The 26158-nt window shown below is 56.9% G+C and overlaps 1 protein-coding gene across 1 annotated transcript; it reads left to right on the top strand.

The window, feature by feature from the left end:
• Nucleotides 1-1069: 1069 nt before the first annotated feature.
• On the top strand, nucleotides 1070-10323 carry SHH (sonic hedgehog signaling molecule). Its single transcript, XM_004430581.3, has 3 exons — nucleotides 1070-1378; nucleotides 6607-6868; nucleotides 9500-10323. The coding sequence occupies exons 1-3, from the start codon at nucleotides 1070-1072 to the stop codon at nucleotides 10321-10323; spliced, it is 1395 nt and encodes a 464-aa protein (XP_004430638.1).
• Nucleotides 10324-26158: the final 15835 nt, after the last annotated feature.

The raw sequence follows: 26158 nt of genomic DNA, 5'->3' as shown, positions 1-26158 counted from the left end.
CCACCCCCAGACACCAGCACCAGCTCCCTGCTCCGAGCTGAAGCACAGCACCCAGAGCCACTTGGCCCAGCCAGCAGCACAGTCCCTCAGTTCATTCTGTATCAGCCCCTGAGCACGCCTCCATCCCATCTTCAGAGGACGAAAAATAATGCATTTATTGAAACACAGTAAAGGAGCAGTATTTTCAAGTTTTTCTAAGGCGCTTAAAGCACTTCAAATAGCAATGCTTTAAGTTGTGGTCAGTCCAAGGATGTTGAATATTCAGGAGGAGGCACAGACCCTCTGTCTTTAAAACGCAGGGAGACCGGGTCTTGCATGATACAGTCTCTGAAAAACTATTTAAATAAGACCTGGGCAGTTTGCCCCTCAAAAATGTGAGACAATATTTGTTTGATGGTCAAAGCTGGGGGCGGGGGTCTAGACTGTCCTTTAAAAACTTAAGTTGGTTTTAACTGAAGCACCTACCATTCTGGAGAAAGTGAAGGGGGAACGCGGAGATGTGCACAAAGCAAGAGTAATTGATGTTATCCTGAGGAACGTGCCTCCGCCCTCCCGCCCACCTCTGTCTCAGTAAAGATTTTTTTTTTTTTAACTCGAAGCCTTCAGGTGAAAATAAAGCAACAGCAGCAACAGAAAAAAAAAAATTTAGTCTTTTTTAGGGTTAAACATCAGAAGACAAGCTTGTGCTGCCTTGGCCAATCAGATACGCCCCTGCCAGCTATAATATAGTACTGACGGCAGCCTCTCTCACAAGCTCTCGAGGCTTGCTACCATTTAAAATCAGACTCTTTTTGTCTTTTGATTGCTGTCTCGCGCCCCAACTCCGATGTGTTCCGTTATCAGCGACCAGCAGCCAGCCGTTCCAGCCCCCGTCTGGGTGGGGATCAGCGGCGAGTCCCCTGCAGCAGCGGCAGGCAAGGTTATATAGGAAGAGAAAGAGCGAGGCACAGAGCGAGGGAGCCAGCAGCAAGCCGGAGCGAGCAAGGGAGAGCGCAGCCCGAGCGCACAGGCACACACACACTTGCACACACAGCCCCACACGGGGACAGCTTTGAAGTCACTGGGTTCCATGGACGAGATGCTGCTGCTGGCGAGATGTCTGCTGGTGGTTCTCGTCTCCTCGCTGCTGATGTGCTCGGGGCTGGCGTGCGGACCCGGCAGGGGATTTGGGAAAAGGCGGCACCCCAAAAAGCTGACCCCTTTAGCCTACAAGCAGTTTATCCCCAACGTGGCTGAGAAGACCCTAGGGGCCAGTGGAAGATATGAAGGGAAGATCTCGAGAAACTCGGAGCGATTTAAGGAACTCACCCCCAATTACAACCCCGACATCATATTTAAGGATGAAGAAAACACTGGAGCGGACCGGCTGATGACTCAGGTAGAAACCCAGCACCGGGCGTGGAATGTGTTGCTTTCACGGGGTTACGTGTAACCAAGCAGTTGCAGACTTAGTCTGCTTGCTCCTGAGGCAAATAGAAGGCCATCTCACCCTCTCCTTCCCCACCCACCTGCCTCCCTACCTGCCCTCCTCTTCCTGGAGGGAATGGAGGGAAGGGTCCAGCTAGAGAAGTTTAGGGTGGGGGCAGGGGAGGAAGGTAGCAGACGGTCCATACATGGCCCTGATTTGATTTGTCCTGCTGGGATGGCCTTCCCATCCTGCCTCAGCTCTAGCTTGTAACTCGAGGAGACCTTCACTTTGGGGGCATCTGTCCTTTCTGAGTTGGGAGTGGAAATGGAGGGAGGGGGCAAGGATCCCCTCAAACACAAAGTGGCTTACAGGTCACTGTACAATGTGGCCTTGACCATTACGCTTCAGACTGTACACGGCCCCATCTCCTCTGTGGTTTTCTTTCCCACAACTACCCCCACCCCACTGGGCCCCCACCAAAGACCCTCAATGGGAAAAGCCAGGAGGCAGTTCTGACAAAAGGCAGGGGCTCCAGAGGCGGCTGGGCTGGTCCCTGATGGGCTCGCAGAGCTCCACAGGCGATCCCAGCGGGGCAGTCTTGCCCATCAGAGTGTGAATGTATTGATATTTCTTTAAGGATGCTCTTACATTCTCCCGAGCCCGCGGTACCTGAGGGGAGGGACTTAGAACTTATCGGCATTGCATCACACTAGTTTCCAACCTGCTTGCACAGGAATTGGGAGCGACTAAATATTAGCGGGAGAGGACTGGAAAGGAGAACCAAAGCAAAGCAAGCATCCTCTCCCCCCCCCCCCACCTCCATTGGAGACTTCTGGCTGCCAATCTCCCCACCAATGGCAGACTTTCTGAAACTCCACGCACGTATAACTGAAGCTAGAAATGGATTTCCTGGCAAATATAGGTCAACATCCTTTTTATTGCCCTATTAAAATATTCAAGTCCTACCTTTAGGGCTAGGAGCGCACCGCAGCTGACAGAGCGGCGCTGGTGGGGCGCAAGTGCAGGGGAGGGTGGGGGCGGGAGGGAGAGAGGAGCACCTCCGGGCCGCTCGGCTTCCCAGCCCGGTTCCCGGCCTTGCTGCGGAGCTGAGAAAGGAGAGGGGCACCCGGGGTAGCCGGCTTGAGCTGACAGAAGGGGTGGGAAAGGGAGCGGAGGAGAGGGTCGGCATCCCTCACTCTCTCTCATAAGCTCCCGGCCACCTTAAATCTGGATCGCTAGTGCGGACGCACGCGCCTGTGCCCGAGAGCAGCGCGAGCCACAATTAACTCTGCGCAGGCCTCGGGGCGCCCCGTGCGTGCGGCGGGGGCTCTGACCCCCTGGTCACCCTTGCTCCCCGCGGGAGGGAGGTGGCCTTCCCGGGGTCCCCTGGGACCGGGGAAGAGGGAGGCGACGCAAGAGAAAGCGGCGGGGGCGGGGACACCAGAGGTTCCGAGCAGAGGGGTCAGCGTCCGCCCTGGGCTGCGCCGGGCCGACGCTGGAGGGGGTCCCGGCCTCGCCGCCCTGCTGCCAAACCGCGAGCGCGCGGAGCCGCGCACCCCGGCAGACGCATTTGGGCTCCACTTACTCCGGGGCTATCGATCCCGCGGCTAGGGTTTCAGTGCGCGGGGGTGGGCTGCGGCCGCCCGCCCGGCCCTCCACGCGCCGAAGCGCGGGCTTGGCCAAGGCTAATGGCAGGGCTCCGACGGCCGCGATGGCCCCGGCGGCGCAGGCTGGACCAGCGGCAGGAGAAGCCGGTTCCAGGGCGGCCTCCCCGCCGCCTCCCCGGCCTCTCGGCCCCGGCGCCTCAGCCCGAGCCCCCAGTCGGGTCTCTCTTCCGGCCGCCCCGCCGGGGACCCACGGCCAGCGGCCCCGCGCCCGGCCCTCTCGCCGCCGCATACGCGGGCAGCATTTGAACTTCTGACCTTCTGTCAACTTCCCTCAGACGAACGAAACGAAAACAAATACTTTTTTTCCTTGGGCAGTGGCTATTCCCGTTCCCAACACAAAAGGACGGGGGAGGGGCAGCCAACGTGCGGGGGGGGGGGGGAGAGCCGGGCCAGGATTGTATCACGGACCCCACAAATGTCCCCTAAAAGCGCGGATGGCTGGGGCCGGCCTGGAAGGTGCCCCTGGGTTTGTCCCTTCCCTGTCTCCTTCTTCTCTGGTTCTAAAAGTTGAAGGAGGGGAGGGATGGGGGAGGCGTTGGACCCGGGCGGCGAGGGGCAGGGCGGAGGTGAAGGGGTGACGCCGGCACGCCTCCCAGGCCAGGGCAGGTTAGGGCTCCTGGGGAACCTGCTCACCGCGGGCCCCTCATTTAAGATAACCACGTTGCCACTGTTCTCAGGTGCGTCTCCCTCCAGCCCTGTCTCGGCCGTCCCTCCGCGTCTCCGTGTCTCTCTATCTCTCTAATGTGACTGCCGCCCAAGTCCCTCAACCATGGCAAGATCGTCCCCAGTGGAACTTTCAGAGCAGTTCTGGAACGCAGGAGCTCCTGGTTAATATTAACTCGGAGAGGGGGAAGCGCAGACAGCACCTCTCCGCGCAGGCCGCGGGTGCCAGGGGGGTCTGCGGGGGCAGGAGGCCGCGAGGGGCCGGCACGGGGCTGCCGAGGGGCTCCCGAGGGGCTCCACCTGAGACGCCACGTGGAGTACATTTCTGTGGCGTGGCGGCCCTGGGGACGGCGCTCAGGTGTGGGTTCGAGGAGGGTTCTCCTGTTTTGATGCGAGGCGTCTGATTTTCCGGAGTGGGGGGAGGAGAGGGCGGAGAGAGGTGTGTCTAGGGACTAGGGGTCTCTTTTGAAGCTGGGACACCCCTCCCCCGCACTGGGGAAGCCCGTGGGCCGTTGGCGGTGACAGTCCCTGCTCGGGCTTCTGGGCGCGGAGCGGCTGCGCAGACTGGGGAGGCGGCGGGAGCTCAGGCGTGGGGAACAACCTGACCTCCGCCGACACAAAGCCCGCCTGGCGGCCCCGCCGGGCTTCACGGTGGCTGCACAGAGTCCGGCTTGATTCGCGGCACACGACTCAGTGAATTGATAACCGGCCTGGGCTTCGCGGCTTTGCCTGCGCCGAGCGCCGGGCCGGGGCGCAGAGCGTCCTGCAGCCACGGGCCGAGGCCGCGCCGCGCCTGCTGGCGCCGGGGAGGCGCGTGGGGCGCGGGGCGCCCACTCGGGCCTGGCTCGGCCCGGGGCTTCTCGCCGGGGGTCCTCCAGCTCTTGCCCAAGTAGCGCAGCTCAGGGCGCTGGGGGCTGGTACGCGTCCTCCCCATCTTGCCCTCCCCCTCGCCAGGTGCCGGGTGGGAAGCTGCTGAAAGCTTCATCTGCCCTCCAGGAGGAGGAAACCGGGGTGGGATGGGGGCTCCGGACGCGGTGTGTGCGTGTGCGTGTCGGCGGTGTGCGCCTGCGCAGCCGGCTTCACATCCCGGCTCTAAACTGACCCTGGTTTACTGATTGATTTTCATGTAAAACGCGTTCAGTTCTCAAGATGACCTCACTCAAACTCTGCCCTTCCGAGTTTTTTGTTTTTTGTTTTTTGTTTTTTTTAAGAAAACTGCTGGCAGGCCCAGAAACCTGCAAGAGCTGATCTGTTACCAGGGCCGCCCTCTCTCCCTCTGCCCCCCCCCCGCCCATTTGTTGTATGTTTAACTCTACAACCATGTTACTGGTTTTTATTGTTGCCAAATACACAGGGCTCTTCCTGTTGCGCAATCTGTCACATCCCCTTAACACGGGGGCCGCGGCCCTTCTTGCAAGAGCCCCCTCCCCTGCTCTGTAGGAAGAGCTCCCCCGCGCTGTGGTGACGTGGTGAGGGTCGTCGATGGGGCCGTCTCTCCAGCCCGGTGCCCAGGCTCCCAAGCAGAGCAGCCGCCCGCCCGGAGGAGACCAGCCCTGCCCTCTGCAGAAGTCACCCTGAAACTGTCGCCTACTCCAGGGGGTCTGCCTCTCCCGGGGATGCCTCGTCAGGATTTGTACCCACTTCCCGTCTTTCAAATCCCGCACCCCGCCCCCCAGCAGCAGTATAAACGACCGGGGAGTTAGTACCCACCCAAACACACACACTTGACTCAACTCTGTTTTTTCTTGCATCCTTATCTGAACGGGACCGAGAATTATGCGGGGAACTCCCACAACCCGGGGTTCCACTTTGCCCTGGTTGGTGTCCCGCCTAGTCAATGTTTCTTTACTCCTACAGGCGGCTCGGGGAGGAGGGGGGTGGGGGGGTTGGGGGCCCAAGGGCAATTTCAAGAGGGAGACTCCCCAGGGCGAGGGCTCCAAGGCGCAGGCCTCTGGGCTCCCATCCCCCAGCCTCCGCCTCCACCTCTTAAGTTTGCTCTTCAAACTTGCTGGACACCATTCTGCGCTGGGGCCAAGAAAACAAGAGGGGGGAAGGGAACAGGTTAGCGAAAACAAGAGACACAATCAGACCACAGAAAAGCCGGGAGAAAAGAGTTCCACAGCAAAAGGAATGTGGCTGTCCAGATAAAGACTGTTTGTCCTCCGCTCGCTGCACGGAGAAGTCTCACTCACCTGGTAGCCTTTCACTTCTGGCTCCCCCTCCCCAAGCACGGCTGTGGGCTTCCCACCTCCCTCTCCACCTTTGGCTTAATTCTCACCTCAGATAGGCATAGGGTAGGAGGGAGGGTCCAGAGATAAGGCAAGGCTTTTAATTCTTTAAGAAGTAGACAGTGTATTTTTCTTGATTTCTGCAAAGTTGCACATTGGGCCTCTCTCCGGCCCCCTGATGAGGAAGTGTGCCCAGGGAGATGGGTGGAGCCTTGCACAGGTGGGAGAAATGGGGCCACAGAAAGGGGCTGAGGAGTGGAGGGCGTCCTGGGGGAGGAGTGGGGCATTGCCGAGCATGCCCCCTCTGTGTTCTGCAGCCATTGTCTGAAAACACGCAGTTTCCTTGTTTCAAAGAAAAGCCATCTGCCTCTCAGGCCATGGTGGGGGCTCTGCCACTTCAGAACTTGGAGAAAGGCCCTCATGTCAGCTCATCTCCAAGAGGACTTGCTCCCCGAGCAGAGGTCACCCCTCCTTGCCGCCTAGTGCCATCGCTTCTGAGCTGGCTGGGCCCCGCTGCAGGCCTTGTCTCTCTACTTGTCCACACAGCCCGAGTCCTCAGGGATGGGGCAGGGCAGCTGATGCAGGGGCGGGGACGGGTGGTGGGCCCTAACATCTGTGGGGTCGCCCCTTCTCTCCGCAGAGGTGTAAGGACAAGTTGAATGCCTTGGCCATCTCAGTGATGAACCAGTGGCCGGGAGTGAAGCTGCGGGTGACCGAGGGCTGGGACGAGGACGGCCACCACTCAGAGGAGTCACTGCACTACGAGGGCCGCGCCGTGGACATCACCACCTCAGACCGAGACCGCAGCAAGTATGGCATGCTGGCGCGCCTGGCCGTGGAGGCCGGCTTTGACTGGGTCTACTACGAGTCCAAAGCGCACATCCACTGCTCCGTGAAAGCAGGTGAGGGGTGGGAAAGAGATAAATGGGGAGGGGCACGAGGCGCAGGGAGGGAGGCAACTGGGTGATGTGAGAGCACACCCTATAAGGGGTGTCCCCCCAGCCAGGAACTGCCCCTACCTTTGAGGCCACGGAGGCCCAGGTTCTGGGAGCCCAGATGCAGAGGGCATGCGGCTTCCTGAGCCTTCCCCAACCCTGTTTCCGGAGCCCCACTGCAGGTGGCGCAGACAGGGCAGCACGAATGGGGAGGGCGTGGACTTTCCTGGTGAGAGACTGCAGCCCTGCACGGTTAGCCAGGTCTGGCTGAGCTCCTTGTCTCATTTAAGGCTTAAGAATCAACCGCCCCCCACTCACCCCCCAGCACAGGAGGTTCTGTCCAGGGTCTAAGCCCCTCATCTTCTCCCCTCCCTGCTGAGCGCCTCTGGAGTCTAAACCAACTTAACTCACTGCTAAGCCTTTCGGGAGAAGCCTGGTGGGAGGTAATAAACTGAGTAGTTACCACTTCCAACATCTGGAGGCCGCAAGCCCAGAAGCATCCGTCCTTATTAGGAGCCAGCTGGGCTGCCCTGAGCCACAGGCAGGGCCAGGAAAGCCGATCGGAGTCTGCAGCTGGAGCCCGGCCCTCGGTGAGGCCGCCTTCCCTGGGCCTGCAACGCCACTCGCTGTTGCTGGCGAGGAATCGCTCTGCCGGGAAGGCGCTGACGCACACGCGCAGAGCTCCCCACCTGGAGACCGCATGCGGAGCTCTCCAGCGCTCAGCATAGGTTGGCGCATTTACCAGAACAGTTCACAGTGAATTTCGGAGGAACTGTCTCTGCCCCACCCCCCTCCCCAGTTTTGCCTGTTTGTCTCCTAAGCTGTATTTTAATAGCATATGTTACTAGGAAAACACTTTTTAAAGTGTCAAGACACACTTCGTAGGTAAGGAAAAATAGTGGCTTCTGGTCACAACAGAAAGAAAGGTGTGGAAGGGGTTGGGGGAGGGGCTGGGCTTATGGCGCGAGAAAGGGTCTCAGTTGCAGGGAGGAGGAGAAGGCGGCGCCCCCACTTCGCGGGGCTGCGCGGCGGGAAATGGAGGCGCGGCGGGAGGCCCCGGACGCGCCCTTCCCGGACCTCGTGGCTGCGCTCTCCTTGCGCGGCCCCCTCTCGGGCCAGCCCTGTCCGCGGGGTCCCCCTGGCGGGAGCGAGGGTCCATAAAGGTCTCCTCGCAAATGAGCAGCGGTAATCCCGCCCCGAGGATCTCGCTGGGGGGAGCAGACCCCCGGGGCACGGAGAGCCGCTCATTGGCATTCCGTGCACGCGGGCCGGGGCACGGTGCGGTGCGTGTCAAGCAGGGTCGTGCGACTCGACGACTCGGGCTCGCCTGCGCCCCGGGTCGCATTCCGGGGGGCTACGGCGGGCCTCCAACGGCCAGGCCCGCACTTCATGCCAGAGAAACCGATGAGAAGATTAAAATCCCTCTGTAATTCCAGCGGGAAGATTCTTTCTCGTCATCTCTATTTGCAAAAAGCGTGATCCTGGAGATTGGAATGCAAAGACGACTGAGACCTCCCCGCCCCTCCTCGCCGGCCCCCTGCGCGCCGCCCAGACTCTGATAATTGTCCTCGGGACAGTGAGCCTCAGAGAGCGACGGAGGGCTCGAGAAAGCGGGTAGTCAAGGGGCCTTGAGAACCCGGCCGCTTCCAGCGCTCGAAGCAGGCCCCGCCATTTAAAATTCAAATACACATCTCGAGAGCTTGGAAGAGAGGCCTGGCTGTGCAAATAGTGCTTGTGAGGCCCGGTCTCTGGAGAGCCCGCGTGTGAATCGCAGGAGGAGGGGGTGCACCTGAGCAAATAGGGAGGGGGCGGCCAGAGAGCTGGAGAGAGAGTGAGCTGAGAAAGGGGAGGGGGAGCCATGGAAGTGTCCCCTCTTCCAAGAGTGTCTCCCATTTATTGCAGAGATCACAATGACAACGCAGGACCCTTTATTGGATTTTAATTAGAAAATCCACACAAGCCCCGGATTTTCACACCTCGGCCAATTCTCTGGAATGTTTATCCAGTTGCTACAACTACTACAGCTATTTTTCACGCCCCGCCCCCCAACTGGCCGACATCAAGGCCCCCGGCTGGGCTTTGAGGCGGGCGTGAGAGGGGTCCCCGCCGCGCAACTCCAATGTGCAACGCACGAGGGAGCGCCGCGCCCTGCACAGGGGATGGGAGGGAAGGAGAGTGCGCCCTGGCGCCCGAGTGAGCTCAAGGAGGCTTCCTGAGGAATCCAAGTGGAGAGCAAACACCCTCTGAATTCGTGGCGAGGTGGGGTGTGTGCTGAGCCGGGGGATGGGGTGGGAGGAAGGCGGAAGGCAAGGAGTGTAACCCGCCTCCTGCCAGAGACGCCAGCCAAACTTTGTCACCGCCAGTCCAGTCCTAAGAGAGTCGTTAAGGAATGTGTCTGCTTCTGAATTTTGTCCCGGAGGCGGTGGGGCTGGGGGAGGGAGGGCTCCGCTGGACCAGCCTGGAATCTCTCCTCCAAGCTGCGCGCATCCCCGTTCTGGGCGAGCGGGACACCAAGCGTGCGTCCCCCCTCTCCACACGTGCCTCTCTCTGGGAACTCACCACCCTGTCTCCTCTTTTCTCCCTTCTCCTCCTCTGCAGAGAACTCGGTGGCAGCCAAATCGGGCGGCTGCTTCCCGGGCTCGGCCACGGTGCACCTGGAGCGGGGCGGCACCAAGCTGGTGAAGGACCTGCGCCCCGGGGACCGCGTGCTGGCGGCCGACGACCAGGGCCGGCTGCTCTACAGCGACTTCCTCACCTTCCTGGACCGCGACGACGGCGCCAAGAAGGTCTTCTATGTGATCGAGACGAGGGAGCCGCGCGAGCGCCTTCTGCTCACCGCCGCGCACCTGCTCTTCGTCGCGCCGCACAACGACTCGGCCGCCGGGGAGCCCGGGGCGCCGTGGAGCGCGGGGCCGCCGCCGGGGGGCGTGCCGGGGCGCCGGGCGCTCTTTGCCAGCCGCGTGCGCCCGGGCCAGCGCGTGTACGTGGTGGCCGAGCGCGGCGGGGACCGCCGGCTCCTGCCTGCCGCGGTGCACAGCGTGACGCTGCGCGAGGAGGCCACGGGCGCGTACGCGCCTCTCACGGCGCAGGGCACCATCCTCATCAACAGGGTGCTGGCGTCGTGCTACGCGGTCATCGAGGAGCACGGCTGGGCGCACTGGGCCTTCGCGCCCTTCCGCCTGGCGCACGCGCTCCTGGCCGCACTGGCGCCGGCGCGCACGGACCGCGGCGGGGACGGCGACGGCGGAGGCGGCGGCCGTGTCCCTCCGCCCGCGCCAGGCGCGCCAGGTGCGCCAGGTGCGGCCGACGCGCCAGGTGCCGGAGGCGTCCACTGGTACTCGCAGCTGCTCTACCAAATAGGCACCTGGCTGTTGGACAGCGAAGCCCTGCACCCGCTCGGCATGGCGGTCAAGTCCAGCTGAAGGCCGGGGCCAGAGGGCGCGGGTGGGGGGCGGGGCGGGGGGGCAACAGCAAGATACAGACACACGGAAAAAGCGCGCACGGAATGAGACTTTAACTATAATATTAATTAATAATAATAATAAAGTAGGACAGTCCAAAGTAGACTCTAAGGAAACAAAGACCCCGGAAAGTTCTGTCGTTGTGTTTAGTTTATATATATATTTTTGAATTTTTTGGTTATTGTTTTATTTTGGTTATTTTTTTCACCTCTCCTGGCTATTTATTTGTTTGGTATGAATAGATGTTTTAAATAATATGAACCGGACCTTCAAGAGCCTTAAATAGTTTGTTTCTTGGATAATTTATTATTATCATGTGAACTGTACTCACAGGGGGAAAGATTATTTTGTGAGGCCAAGCGACCTGCTCAGAGTCTATTTTTCTACATGTCCCTCGTCCTGACTTTCAGAAAGCAAAATTCTGTCCTCTCCATTCCTCTTTCCCAGTGCTCCTGCTGTTCAGCAAGTGTAAACTAAAACATGCTTCCTGGGGGTCCACAAATTATATTTTTATACACAGAATTGTAAATTAGATTTTTTGAGAGATCAATACTTAACTGAATTACATTTCATTTTTGAAATAGTGTAAAATATGAAAATATATTATTTTAATTTAACTAGTTTCCAGTGTCACAGCCATCTCCTGTATTGTCTTCATGGTTTAATATTTGCTTTGTCATCACCATTTTGGCCACATTCTTGGAAATCAAGACAGTTACACACTCGGTCACACACACTTTTTTTTTTCTGAACAAACTGGAGGAACTCTGTTATTTTTAACTTCAAAGAATTTATTAGAAAATAATATTTTTTAAAAGCGCACATAGTGATGAGCCCACAAGGATGGAGCCTGTAGTTTGTACAGAGAAAAACAAAGGATGTTTTTGCATTAATAAATTGAGAAATAACTGCTGTAAATTTACTAAAATGTATTTTTGAATATTTTGTAATAGTTTTATAGAAATAAAATGTGCCATGCACAGACTGGTTAGTATATAATAACTAAGAATTCCTGTTGCAGGCCTTTTTCTTTTCTTTTTTGGCTTCTTTGCCTGGGAAACCTGGTGCTGACAGGATTTCCCAGTATTATATTTAGATGTGTTGCTTATACTGTGAATTCAGATCAACTGAAGCAGGGAACCAGATCTGCTTATTAATTGTCATCCGTGGAGAAACCTCAGCTCTGTTTGTATTTGTTGTGTGAAAGTCTCTCTACACCCCAAAGGTTGGGGATGCTGTGCTGGGGGCTGGTCTGCTCCCACCCCGTAACCAGCACAGCCTAACCTGTGGGCCTGGAGGAGGTGGCCCTGGGGGCAGTCACCCAGAACTTTCTCCCCAGGCTCCGTGTACTTGTTGGCGGACCTCGGGCCCTCCGCTTGGCTGCCCCAGGTTGGGGTGCCACGTCCCCTAGCCTCGCAGGGAGGAGGTCCCTAGCTGCTTTCTGAAGTCCTGGGGTGCCCTTTTCAGCAGGGTCCCCGAGGAGAGACCAGGTATTCTTCTCTGAACTCCCAGAATCTGCAGGAGGCCCACTGCTGCGTGCGCGGTGTCCCCTGACCCTCCATCCTCTCCCATCACAGCCGCTGGAGTCTCAGGGCTGTGGGGGTTTCCAAGCCCAAGTTGTCTGTCTGGAGTGGTTGTTCAGCATGGACTTTTGTCCCTAGGGCACAGCTCTCCTCTAGTGGGCACCCTCGGGTGGGTGCTCTATGTCGGTGGGGTCTGGGGGAGAAGTCCTCCGTGCTGTGTTGTAGGCCCAGCTGAGGGGGCTCTGCCCTCGGCCATTGCTCCGAGCGCTATGGCTTATGGAAGGCTTCTGCCTTGCTTTGTGCTTCGGGCCTGAGTGTCTTAGCAGTCTGGGCTTCGGAAGGGTGGGCTCTGTGGGCTTGGGGCCTGCTAGCAGGTTAAGCCTGTCTGGAGGCTGGCCCAGGTTTAGGGGCGCAGAACTGAACTGACGGCTTCGGGCAGGCCTCCGTTCCGCCTGGGCAGGGTGTGAGAAGCTGCTCCTGAGGCTAGGCCTGTGGTCGCTGGGGGCTTCTGTGCTGATAGTCCGGCGCGGCGTGGCTTTTCCAGGAGGCCGTGGGCCCAGGTGGCTGGCATTGAGGCGGGGGGCCTGGTGCGCGCACTGGATCTCACCCTCTGCAGGCTTCCACAGGGCCGGGACCTCCAGGCAGGAGTGGTACTTGGTTTTTCTCTGTGAAAGACTTTTCTTTGGTCTTCTAGGTGGTAGCAGTTCAAGGTTTACAATCCCTGGTGGAGTTTGGTGGTTTCTGTTCAGTTGACTGTTCAGGTCTGCGTGTAAGTCAATCGTGAGTACACCGGAAGCCCTGGGCATGCCAACAGCTCTGGCTAGATGGATCCACCAGACCAATTAGTGGTGCAGCCCAGTTGGTCAAAGGGAGAAGTCGGGCACTGGCCAGGCCAGAAGGTCCCTGTGTCACTGGCAGAGTCCTGGCACCAGCGCTCAGGCAGAGGGCCCGGGCAGCGCCCCCTCCTGGCCGGGCTGGTGGCGGCACCCTCACACCACTTGCTTCCACAGTCCTTTTAAGATCCTTTCCCAGCTTTATGTTAAGAATTCTCTTTTTCTCTGGCAACAAAAGGAAGCCACCTCGTGGAGAACTTAAACACGGGGCATGGAGAAGGTGCAGCCTGCTCCCGCCGCGCGAGGCACCCACTTCTCCATCTTCAGGGTGGGCAGTGCGGAGAGTCTGAGCAGAGCGCCTCCCTCGTGACTAATGCATATCTACTCCTGTCAAAAACGTGTAGCAGAATGTACTTGAAACTGTTACCTTTGTGCTCTATTGTTTGAACAATTAAAGACGTTACAGAGACTTTCCGCGCTGTCTGTTCTGTGGCGGGATTCCTGTCCCATCCTGTCGTCTGCGATTCTCGTTTTCTTCCGTGATGTTGTGCTGAAAATGTGAAGGAATGAATCTTCTTAGGCGCAGACTTCAGATCCTCACTGGGCGGGTCTGGGCGGGCTGGGAGCAGTTCTGCTTGTGCAGCGAAGCACGTGACTCAGACCCGTGATGGAGCTCGCAGCACGGGGAGAAGGTGGCCTTGTCCTTTCCAGGAGCCCCTTTGCTCTGAGCATCACACCCACATGGGGAATATTCGACAGACATGCAAAGAATGCCGGTTGGTTGCAAGATTTGGCAAGAAAGCAACAAAGTGCCTCCCAGTGAGCCAGCTACAGGCTGGAGTCAGGGGCTGGCTCTTTGTCAGCATTCCGGGCTCTCTGATGAAAAGTGGTCGAAAAACAGTCCACTCAAGGGGGTCGAGAGGCCCAGGGAAGTGATTTTCATATCACTTCTTACAAACAAGTCACGAAGCCCTGTGAGCCCTGATTTTCCTGGGTGCTCTCCGGACGTGTGCTCTGGGACAGGGGTCTGCACACCACAGCCCTCGAGACAAACACGGACCTTGGCCTGTTTTTATACGGCTCACAACTGAGATTGGCTTTTACATTTTTAAATGGTTGAAAACAAAAAAAATCTAAAGAATAATAATATTTCATGACAGATGAACATTATATGAAATTCAAAATTCAGTGTCCATCAATATAGTTCCATCGGAATGCCCTGCTCGTTCCTTTACACACCGTCCAGGGGGCCTTTGCACCACCCGTACTGCGGAGTAGTTGCATCAGAGACCACATGGCCGGAAAGGCCTGAAATATTTACTGTCTGGGTATTTACAGAAAAAGTGTCCCAACCCAGCTCTAGGATATCTCACAGAAAGCAAGCTCGGCCGTGGGGCGGGGGGCCAGGGCCAGAACCTAGTGGTGTGTACACCATCACAGTGTGTTCTTCTATTGGAATTCAAAGGATCACCCCCTCCATCCCGCTCCTCACTGAGCACTGTAGGGGCTCAGGAGGGTAACAAGTCCAGGAAGAGCCGGTTGGCAGCCCCTCCACCTGGTGGTGTAACGGGCAGACCTTAATGCTTAATCAAGGGTAAGCTGAACTGGATGGAACAGCCTGTAAGGTGGGAGCCAGCCAGGACAGAAAGCAGTCAGAGGACGCCATCAACGTCTGTGCTCCCAACTCCCTGAGAAGCACACCGTAGGGAGAACATGGGAAGTCTGGATGTGGAGACAACCTTCTCTTCCTTTATTGGCCGAGCTTGATTTACCAAGTTAGGAAGAAAATAATCATCACTCACATTTTACTATAGAAACAAGCTCTGGGGCCTATGAAAGGAGATGTAGAAATTGGTGTGGAAGATTGCGCTTTCAATGGGTAGCTTTGGTTTTCAGGATGAAGGCAGCTGTGTTCCCAGGAGGGGGAAACTGGTTTAAAGAAGAGAGTCAGGAAGTCTGGAAACTGGAGATAAATTAGAAGAGATATTATGCCAAAAGTCCAAGGAAAAAACTCCCCTGTACAACCGAACTCAGTTCCTGGTTGGAAGCCTCTGCATCCCAGGGGAGGGCCCCAGGGTCTGCTTCCAGCGGAAACTGACACACTCCCCCCAGACACCATGCCCACCCTGGTTGGGAAATTCTCTTTCTCCAGACTCGGGCAGAGCTCGAGGACCCCCTCGAGGAGCCCGAAACCTGAAGGCAGCACAACAAACGCAATGTCTTCCAGGGGAGCCTCACACCCGGGCCCCTGCGTCTGTCCCCCTGCTGGCCGGTGTCGTGAGAGTCCCAGCCAAAACCCTCCCAGACTGTGCCCACCTCCCCGGTTCAGCGCTGCAGCACCCACCAGGCCAGCCAGGCATGGGCCCAACGAAGCAGGAGCCTGGGCGGAGAAGTGCGGGGTGGCGGGGCCACAGGAATCTGATAGTGTTGCTTCAGAAAGAGCGGGGACACGTCAGCATCAACCTGGGAACACCAGGGTGCAGGCGGACCTGCCCCTGACCCACGCTGTGTTATTCTTGCCGCGGTGGTGGCTCTCATTGTTATTTTGTGATACATATGGGAAGGCACAGCCATCTTTCCTGTGCCTGGGGCTCCGAGCCTTGGCCCAGCTCCCTGCTCCCCGTGTCCCAAAGGTTCCCTCACAGGACGTTCTCCTGGGGCTCCTGCAGCTGCCACCCTCGGGGGTGCTGCCGAGCACCCCCTCACCGCAGCGCCAGGCAGCCAGCTTCCACGTCTGTGTGTGCGTTCCAGCTGGTCCAGCTTCGGGTTCCCACTGAGACCAGCAGGCCCCATCTCTGCCTTTCAGGCCCTCCAGCGGTCCACCCAGGGCAGGCGGGGAGAAGCCAACAGGAGCAGGAGGCTGCCGGCACCACCAGGGACAAGGCCCGCCACTCCCAAGTGTGCAGGCCACTCTCCATGTGGCGTCCAGTGGACTCGGAGGCTGAACACTCCTGTCCCCTCGGCGCTGACCCTGGCAGCATGAGCACCCAGCGTAAAGGGCGGCTGGGAGCAGAGGGTGGGCCTGGGGTAGTACTGGGGCCGGGTCTGGCGGCACCTGCCTCCCTCCGGCCTCCTCAGCTCCAGGCCAAGCAAGTTCCCTGTGCTTCAGTCTCCCCTCAGGGCAGCCGGCTGGAGGAGCACGTCCCCCTGCGTGGAGCCCGAGCGCCCTCTGGTGGTGGCGTTGGGAGAAGGACAGGGCCTGGGCCAGCGTGCCTCACAGACCCGCACGACGGCAGCTGGGGGCCCAGCAAACACATGTCAAGCGCACCCTTGGAGAGAAGGCAGTGATGCAGGGTGAGCACCCAGGAAAGAGTGTGGAGGGGACGTGACGGGTGCAGTCAGAGTGGACAGTGCCGGCCCGTCCTGTGCAGTCGGGGTGGACGGCCCTGGCCCTGTCCTGGTCCCCTCCTCACCTCCAGCGCCCCTGTTGAAACCCAGCCCTCGAAGCCACCCCCCCATGGACCAGGCCTGGGCTGGTGTTCTAAAGGATAACTTTATTCTTAGATACCAGTGGTCAAAAAAGGAAAAAAAAATGGATGACTGTGTTGGGAAAATTGAAGCCTAGAGACGTGGGCTTAGGAGGATTGCATGGGTACACCGTATGACGGCTGGGTGAAGTCTCATTCCTTCCCTGCCCCTTCACTGAGGTCGAGGGTCCCAGGGCCGGCAGGTCCTGCAGAGGGAGGGCCACCCGGGGCCTGTGTCCAGGCGCAACTGTAGCCATTCACAGAGCTGAGGGGTGAGACCCACGGCAAGTCCTCCTCCCTGGGGGCTGGGGCGGCCACATCTGGAAGGAGCGGGTTCGTGGACCCATGGCTCCTCGCTTTGCTGCGTGGCCGGGAGCAGGCGGCTCAGTTTCCATGGCCCTTGGCTTCCCTCCCTGGAATCTCCTCCCCGCAACTCAGGGTGAGCAGATGACCTGCAAGAAGGTTCATAGAATAGACAGGGCCACATATGTGGATAGTGGTCATGGTGGCCTCTCTGAGAAGCCCTGGAGAGTTCTAGCCACACGCCTCTTATTATTGACCCACAGCCTCACCGAGAGGGAGCTGGGGACCCCAGACCACTGTGGCTCCACCACTAGCCAGCCCTTTGATTTGCGGTGAGGCCTTTAACACAGCTGGGCCTCCACGCCCTCACTGGGGGACCCAGAGGTCCCTTCAAGCTCAGAAACACTCCTGCTCTACAGCCGGATCGCTCCTACAGCCCTTGCTCAGTCCTCACCTGGCACCACGTGCGACTCTGAGGAAGTCCGTCTGCGCACAGAGGAAAAAGATGATCTCAGAGACTTTGAAGATTCTAGAGGTGAAGGCACTTTGATTCTCTGTGACCCAGTCTTTGGGGAGGGCCCGGGGAGTCGCTAATGTCAGACATGACAGATGTCAGCCATCAGCCCAGCCCTGGGCAGGACGGTGTCCAAGACCCAGAGTCACAACAGCAACAGTGACAAAGCGCAATTGACTCTTCCTTCCAGAGCGGCCGGCTCTGCGCTGGAACTCTCACGCGCACTAAGAAAGCCAACGCGGCCGTCTGCCCCGCCCGGTGTCCCCGCCAGCTACACCTGGGGTCCAGTGACACCGTGGGGGAAGCACCCTCCCCCTGAAATCCAGGGCGGATTGGGGCTTGAGCAGAGGCATGTGCAGTGTGACTGGTGGAGAAAAAGCCGAGTGGAAACTCTCTCTTCTGCTCGCTGTCGGCAGAGAGCACCTTCCTCAGGGCTGCTCCCAAGTGGCTGCTAACCTAAGGCCGCGGAAGCCTCAGAGCAGCCCCTGGGGCCTCACGCCACGGAGAGCGTCCCTGCCGGCTCTCTTTCTCGCTTGTAAGGAAGAAGTTTGGGAAATAAAAATCCAGTAGACCAAGGCTTATCAGCTGTCCAGAGCAAGCTGCAGTTTGCTGTAGCTCTGCGTCAACAACTGACCCTCGTGGCACGTCCACTGTGAGGGGCACCTTCTCCACCCACACCTTCCTGTCACTAAAGCCGTGTCGTAAAAGCCGTCCCCCTCACCCCCTGCAGCACGCTCGACAGTTTCCGTCCTCTTTAGTCAGTTCAGGGACTAACTGATGTCATGACCGGCCCGTGGGCTGTAGGGACCAGTTTTAAAGTCACTGCTCGGGTCAGCCCCGTGGCTTAGCTGTTAAGTGCACGCGCTCCGCTGCCGGCGGCCTGGGTTCGGATCCCGGGCGCGCACCGACGCACCGCTTCTCCGGCCATGCTGAGGCCGCGTCCCACATACAGCAACTAGAAGGATGTGCAACTATGACATACAACTATCTACTGGGGCTTTGGGGAAAAAAAGGGAAAAGAAAGGAGGAGGATTGGCAATAGATGTTAGCTCAGGGCCGGTCTTCCTCAGCAAAAACAGGAGGATTAGCATGGATGTTAGCTCAGGGCTGATCTTCCTCACAAAAAAAAAAAAAAGGTTAAAGTCACTGCTCGGCATCCACCCAGGGCCACGGAGCGGGAGGACGCCTCCTCCAGGTGGCGCCAAGGAATGCACCGCTGTCCTGGAGGGGCAGACGAGAGGCAGAAGGACAGGCCCCCTTTGGCCTTGCACCTCCCTCCCATGCCACATAAAGACCCCTGGTGTGGGTCTCCAGGGGCAGGTGCAGACAGCCTCACAGCCTCACAGACCCTCCCCTTCCCACTGCTGGCCGCCACTCTCCCTCCCTTTCCTGCACTGGACTCTTCCTTTCTCCACGAGGCTGGGGCTGCAGGAGGCAGGCAGGAAGGGAGGGAGGGAGGGAGGGGCGGTGAGTACTGGGGTGAGAAAGAAGGGTGAAACTGAGGCAGGCCCAGGCACCCCATGAGGCAAGCTGCCCAGGGAACTCGCCTCAGCACAGCTGTCCTCACCACCAGGAGAACCACCACCGCGGGAGAACGAAAGATGAAACCAAATCAACCCCAAGTCCACACAGCCACGCAGTCGGGGCAGAGGCGGGTGTGCAGCCCCAGTGGGCCCAGCCACCACTCAGACAAGGGGGAGCTGGGGTCTGTCCACCCCCAACACGGGACGGGCTGGAGGGACTTTTTGGATATGGACAGATTTGTTCTATTTTCTATATCTTCCTAGTTCAATACAAGGAGCACACTGTCGTCGTTAGAAAGAGTGACTTGTTAAATTCGCGGAGCTCAGACCCTGCCGTGTTCGGCAGGTGGGCCGTCCGGCCTGGCCCCCCACCCTCTCCCGCAGCCCCTGGCCCCCCACACCTGCACGGAGGGGCAGGACAGGTGGGTGGGGGCCGGGGCGACGGGCCTGTCCCATTTCATCTCTTCCCAGTTCTGTCACTTGACACCCCTAGTGCAGCACCCACGCTGGGTCCCCCTCACAGCACCTGGACCCTGCAGAGGCCTAGGCTGTCCCCGACACCCTGCAGTGGCCATGATGGCCTCCCCAGCCTACAGGCCGAGCTATTTATAGGCAGCGCTCCAGTGTGGGTCCTAAAGACTAGGTGTTCAGTCAAAAGAGAGCCTTTTTAGGTCAGGGAAATGAGTTTAAAAATACCTTTGTCTGCCTTTGAGTATGCAGGAGGAGGGGCGCAGGCTTCGTATCTTGAGCAATGGGGGCGGCTCCTTCCAGGTGGCCCCTCGACTGGGCAGGCATGGCTCACGGTCGCCAGTGTCCCGGCCCCGGCTGGCACGCCCCCATCGGCACGCCTGGTCCCGCCACTGCCCACCAGCCGGCCGCCGGCTCTCGGAGGCCCTGGATCCTGGGGACCTGGAGGCTTCCCCGCCAGCCCCACCTACCCCTCTTGCCCCTGGACCTCCGGCCCCATGTTCACCGCAGCCCCCAAGGGGCAGGGGGTCCAGGGCGGACTGGGGAGAGGCGGGCTCCCACTGCCTCCCCTCTCAGGCCACAGAAAGGCCTGGAACGTGTGGGGCACCTCTTGGGTCTCCAGATAAAGTGTTTGAGGGTGTGGCTGTGTGTGTCCCTGAGTGTGTAAATGTGAGCGTGCATGAGTGTGTGTGCGTGTGAGTGTATGTGATGGTGTGTGAGTGCACGGATGAATGTGTGTGTGTGTGTGAGTGGGAGTGAGTGTGGGTCTATGTGCGAGGATATAGTGTGAGTGTGTGCAAGCATGTGTCTGGCATCTGTGTGTGTGAGGGAGGCGGGGCAGGCAGGAGGGCAGGAGGTGGAGGAAGGGTGGGTCTGATCCATGTCAGGGGTTCCCTGGCTTGACTGGGCCGTGTGCAGAGGCCCAACCTTGCAATGAGCTGTTACAAGCACCCCGACCACGCCTAACCTCCAGGGCACCCCAGTTCCGGGAGTGAGAGATTCAGCTGTCCTTCCTGCAGCGAAAATGCTGGGGTCGAGTAGAAATGCTAGGCCCTCAGGAATAAAACACTTAAGTCGCTTCTTAAATATCACAACCTTTTCTGACAATAAGCTTGAGAGCAATGGAATAGGGGGTGACCGTTCCCGGGACAGGCGGTGTGGGGGACCTGGGGCACTGGAGGCGGGCAGTGGGGGTGCTGACTTCCTGCTTCCCGGGGCAGCCCGGCTCCCTCAGCTCCTTCAGGGGCCAACAGCTGAGGGATGCAGCCATGTCCTCATCCTCGGTGAGAGTCGGAGGAAACGGGGCGTGGAGGGAAACAGCATCCTGGGTTTTCAGTTTGGTTGGGTTTTTTGGTTTGGGTCAGTCAGTAAGTTGGTCAATAGGTATCTGTTAAGAACTTATAAGCCTGTTCTAGGCACTAACGAAAATCTTCAAGAATTCACACACTCTTCCTTCAAGTTTCTGAGCATGAAATGGAAAAACCGCCATTACTCCCCGTGAAACAATTAGACAGTGGTTTCTCTTTCCTTCGAGCCACTCTCCCTCCCCCACCCATCTTTATCATCAACAAGTGACAGCAATTCTGAACGAGGCTTTAATTCTTCTACAGCGCTGATACTGGTCTCCTGCTTCACAGAGGAGAAGACTAAACTGTAAGACTGTAAATGGTTTCTCCAAGATCGCACAGCTAAGGGAGGGAGCCCAGATTTGAACATTCCTCCTTGGAGCTCACTGCTCATTTGTTTCATTAACCCACCCGATGCAAGGCGGGACGGAGAAGATGTGTCACACCCCTGAGTGCCAACTCTAACCCGCTGTCGCTCCTCCCAGGGCCCCTCCCCTGGGCTCACTGCAGCCTCCCCGCCTGCCATGCTGCCTGGTCTTTCCCCCAAGTGGGAAAGTCCACCCTCTTCTTTGCACCTCCTTGAATGCTGACAGATGCCACTTTCAGGACCAGTTCTTTTAGAATAAACGGTGGGAGAACAAAGAGGAGGGGAGAGTTTTTAAAACACGGTCCTACTTAGAGTTGGCACAGACTTGATGGTCACGCTTCTACCTGGGGGTTAGCTGGGAGTGGAAATTAATTTAACCTTTTTTTTCACAATTTGGCGATAAGTTATCAAAGCCTTGGAATTTTATGTATCCATTGACTCAGCGACTCCGTTTTATTAGAATTTATACCACAGAAACGAGCAGGGATTTGTATGTGCCACGGCTGCTGCAGCGCTGTTTACAACACGGCAGATTTGGGCAGCAGCCTCCATGTCCAACACTAAGGAATCAGTCAAATAAGCCAGGCCGCGTCGTACAACGGGCCACCACTCAGTTATGCGGGGGACACTAAAGAACAGTCGACCTCATGAGGAGATGCTCACGACACGCTGCGTGGCGAGAAAGCACTGTGTGCAGTTTGAGCCCATTTGTGTGCATGAGTGTGCGCACAAGTGTATGTGTGTGTGTGTAATTACATGTACACATGTGTCTGTTCTTGGGAGAAAGCTTGGCAGGACACACTGGACTCTTCACAAGGACTGTCTCCAGGTGGTGGAGGTACAAGTGACCTCACGTTCTCCCTCCTGCTAATCTACATTTTCCGCATTTCTCTCCATGACAGTTTGGGACATTGGAAGCAAAAATATTTTAACTTGAAAATGTTTAGGAAATTTTGTGTTTTGTTTCCCCTCTAAATCCACCCTAGGGACACGTCTTTCCAGGCTCAAAGCCAGTGCCCAAAAGGTGTTCCTCAAATACTCCCATTGGTGGGAAAAGTGTGTGTTCTGTTCCCACAGGGCAACTCCGCGGATGGTGTCGGAAGACCTGGGGACTGGGATCGGGTCTCAGATTGCACAGGACCAGCGACGTCCTGGACAAGCCATGTCCGATTTTCAGGCTCTGGGTCCCACGTGTGAAAAGAGGGTCGGACTAACGCTCCCCAAACCAAGGGCCGGTCTGGCTCTGATATCCTCTGACTGTCCGAACCGTGCTATCAAGGCCACACGGTGTCCAGAGAACTGCAGGCTCCGCTGGGGCCATGTTGGGACCACCTTGCTCACTGCTCTGTCCTCAGGGCCCACGCTGTAGCAATGCCACGTGGTAGGCATTCCAAAAATATTGAATTAAGGAGTGAGTGAATGAGTAAACCAATGAATGAATGCAATAGCATCTCAAGGGAACTCCACCCTGCAGACGGGTGGTCTCTGCGGTCCTGTCCTCCGATGGAGCAAGCCCTCTCCAGGCCCTTCCCCTGTTGGAGAGAGCCATCTGCTGGGAACTCTTGAAACCAGCCATCAGGGAATCCGGCCTCTGACTTTTCTCAGGAAAAAGAGCAGAGACAGGCAAGGCCACACAATCTTCCTGAGAAAGTGAAGGGCCCTCGGACTCTCGGCCACACTCCGCCTCCGGGGTGATCTTGAGTTCTCTGTTCTGGGGAAGAGACAGAAAGACCCCCTGCCCCACAGGAGCTCAGCAAAGGAAGCTAGCACAGGAGAATCCCCCCAAAGCAGAAAGACCCCCAAAACAGATGAAAGGCAGAAGGAAACAGCCCGTGAGACGTCGGATGGCGCGCAAATGCATGTCCGTGAGAGCAGTTCCTGGGAGGCCTCAGCTGATGTAACTTTATATTGTCAACAAAAAAGCAGGGAATTTTCAAAACATGGAATTCACTATGAATTGCTTTTGTATTCTTCACAAGACCCTTCTTGGCAATAACTTCACGAATCAGCAGCAACACACCAAGCTTGGTCACACGTTATGGCTGCCTTTGCCCGGCCATGCAGTGGCTTGTGAGTGGCATTAGGGAGCGTATGGGACAGGTCTGGGCACCTCATGACCACACCTCAACACTGTAATTACGGTGTCGGCTGCTTCAAAATAGGAGTGAAGCGTGGCCCGGCCCTCCAGGGGCCTAGGGAGAGTCAGATGTAACAGAGCACACAGGGTGACCAGAGGCAGCAGTGGCCAACAGTTGGGAGAATGTTCCAGACACCAAGAGGCAGAGTGGAGGAAGGAAAGGTGTCTCACTGGCCACAGCAATCAGATGGGGAGAAGCAGGGTTGAACGTGAGCTTGGACAGTCCCTAGTCTACCCTCCTCGTGGAGGTGGGGAAAGTGAGGGTGGAAGACAGGTGGGGATTTGCCTCAAGTTTCTTCCCAATTCTCAGCTTTCCTTTTCTATCTGCAGAATGAGAAGGCTGGCCTAGAGTGACCGCGGAGGTCGCTCTCAAGAGCCCAGGTCTCCAAATGCTGGTCCATGGGCCACAATACTGGGTGCGTCTCCATGATTAGGAAGGCTCTAACGTGGGTGCATCCCTGGCCCCCAACATCAGGAGTGTTACAGGCACACAGTGGGCCTTTCTTCACTGGCAGATTCTGGGGAGAGAGCTCTGACAACACGCCGCGACCTCAGCAGCCCTTCCAGCCGCTCAGATCTCTCACCCGTAAACTGGAGGAACCCATCATCTGATACCTAAGATGCTTCCATAGCTGTCATTCTAGAAGGTTCTGGCTCATCTCAACAGATAACTCCTGCCACCACAGTCTGCAAATACTCCGTGCTTGGTTCAGGGGCCCAGGTAAAACTGTGCCTCTAACGAACAGCGGCGGTGAGTGGGAAACAGACGCTCTCCTGCATCTTGGTGGGAGTGTGGTTTGGTACAACCGAGCGATCGTTTTGGAGAGTTGTAGAGAAAATGCATCGAAACAGAAAGTATGCGAACCCTTGACTCAGCAAGTCTACCACCAGGAGTCCCTTTAAGACTAGACAAGAATGTTTGTGGCAACGTGACTTATATCTACAAATTGGACGTGATCTAAACGTCCACCGACATGGATTGGGTTAATTATCTGGTGAGTTAAGTCCAATGGAACGCTTTCCAGCGAGTAAGAACCAGAGTCTAGATCTGTGCTGCTATTATTATTATCATCATCATCATCATATACATATGTATCTGTGCTATTATTAACACGGAGCAACCACGTCCCATGGGTGAAAGAGGCGGACTACATACAGCCCCACTGGCACGACCCCACGTGTACATGACCTGTTGGGTTGAATCAAGGAATTCCTGATATTCTCCCATTTTTCATGTACAGAAATGGAAATTTCCTATGCTTCCACCTAATACATGCATAAAAACGTATTTGGAGTGACTGCCATTAAAACACTGTTCACAGTGGGGTGACGTCAGGCGATTTCCACTTTCTGCGTCCAGCAGAGAAGTTCAGGCGCAGCCTCTGGACTCAGACAGACTTGGGGGTCCAACAAGGGCTCCAGCCACCTCCTCGCACCGTGACCCTGTGAATTAGCTCACCCTCTGTAGACTCCAGCAGCCTCACCTCAAAAAGGGCTTAATGACATTTTATAATGCACAGGGTTGTTGTACATTAAACCACATGAGTGAGTATATTTGTACTACATCCACATTATAAGTAACATAAGCTATGTTACGTAGTCCCAGCACTTACAAGTGCCCACTAAACGGTCGCAATTAAATCTTTTATCCAATCGAAGATGCCTAACTTCCAGTGGGAGGTACCAGTGGACCTTTTCGTACAGCACGATCCTTCCTCGAATGGTCCTCAAATGGTTGTTCACTGCTCCATCAGAGCACCGCAGTCATCCCATGGTGCCTCCAAGAATAACAACAAAATTTATGCAACTATGTCACAACTGCCTCCTGGCTGATGGTGAGTGTCAGATGTACCCCATCTCAGAGGTGCTGAGGATGAAAAAATGTAATATTTTAGAACCAATGTAATGCAATACATTGTAGACTTCTTTTCTAGAGAACTTTAAATTTGATTTGCAAAGAACATGTACCATAATGTCATGTTTTATAAAATCAATATGGATATTTATTTATATACATATATTAAATATATATATGTATTTTTGCACCCGAGGCCTGGGCTTACAGGATGACACACGGGCCAAGTCACCACAAAATCCAGGAGGAGAGGAGTGTGGAGGGTGAGAAGCAGAAGTCACAGATTTCCAGGTGTGACCAGAAGGCCCCTCTCCCTCCAGGCTGCCCTGCCAGAATCCCCGGGAAGTGGCTGCTCTCTACTGAGGGGCCCCCAGCTCTTGCTCCGTCCACGGGCCTCATGCCTCGCTGGTTTCTGGACCCCGCCATCTGCTTGTCTTCCCCCGGGCAGACGCGGTTGTCTGTGTCTCGGGCTCTGTCCCCGCAGCTCTGTCTCCTGCAGTCGCACACACCCTTCTGTGCACAGCTGACTCCCGCAGACTCCGTGACACCTGAATCCCAAGGAGCCCCTGCAACTGGTGGCTGCCATACAGAACGTTTGCAGTCTCTCTTCACACCGCAGGGTTTCCTCAGCCAACACTCAGCCCCGCGAGCAGACTGAACACCGGAGCCTTTCTCAGTGTGACAGTGACACCAAGGCTCCCTGCAGCCTTGAAGTCCTCAGCAGACTTCAGTTGAGTCTGCGGTCTTCACGGCCCCTGTGTGAGCAGGCGTGGGGTGGGATCAGGTCCGACAACCCTCCTCCAGGAGAAGCTCGTGTCCACCACACGGGAGCAGAAAGGCCAGGGGGATGTTCCCGTCGTTCACCTACTGCGCTGAGCACCTTTTGAGTGGCAAGCACAATCCTGGGCCCCCTGGATACAGCAAGAAAAAAACAACAGGAAAAATTGCCTTCCCTCCTGGAGTTTACTCACTTGCAGAGTGAAGGGAGACACGGATCCACAAAGTAAATAAAATTTAACATGGTAGATGGTAATAAATTCTATGGAGATTAAAAAAATAACAGGATAGGGGCTGGCCCGATGGCATAGTGGTTAAGTTCGTGCGCTCCGCTTCAGCAGCCCAGGGTTTGCAGGTTTGGATCCCAGGTGCAGACCTACACACCGCTCATCAAGCCATGCTCTGGCGGTGTCCCATATACAAAGTGGAGGAAGATGGGCACAGATGTTAGCTCAGGGACCATCTTCCTCACCAAAAAAAAAAAAAAAACCAACAACAACAGGATAGGACTTCTGCTTCCAACCATGACAGACTGAGCACGACCCACTCCTTCTCCTACTGCGACGGGCATCAAATAGCAGGAAATGCGCGAGGCATCTCTTCCAGCGCTGGACAACAGGCGGCATGGCACTGTGGTCGCACACCGTTAGCTCTGGATCGCCCAGGCCCTCTGCCTGGAGGAA

This window comes from Ceratotherium simum, chromosome 1 (assembly GCF_057802395.1).
Source record: "Ceratotherium simum simum isolate JZ-2026a chromosome 1, ASM5780239v1, whole genome shotgun sequence".
Taxonomy (NCBI): domain Eukaryota; kingdom Metazoa; phylum Chordata; class Mammalia; order Perissodactyla; family Rhinocerotidae; genus Ceratotherium; species Ceratotherium simum.
Note: the sequence above shows the minus strand (reverse complement) of the source record. Positions and strands in the feature narration are given on the sequence as shown.

Excerpts from the sequence above, each read along its gene's own strand:
- SHH (XM_004430581.3), top strand. The coding sequence starts at position 1,070 with ATGGACGAGATGCTGCTGCTGGCGAGATGTCTGCTGGTGGTTCTCGTC. Across the intron at positions 1,379-6,606 it reads CGGACCGGCTGATGACTCAG|AGGTGTAAGGACAAGTTGAA; the intron begins GTAGAAACCCAG and ends TTCTCTCCGCAG. Across the intron at positions 6,869-9,499 it reads CCACTGCTCCGTGAAAGCAG|AGAACTCGGTGGCAGCCAAA; the intron begins GTGAGGGGTGGG and ends CCTCCTCTGCAG.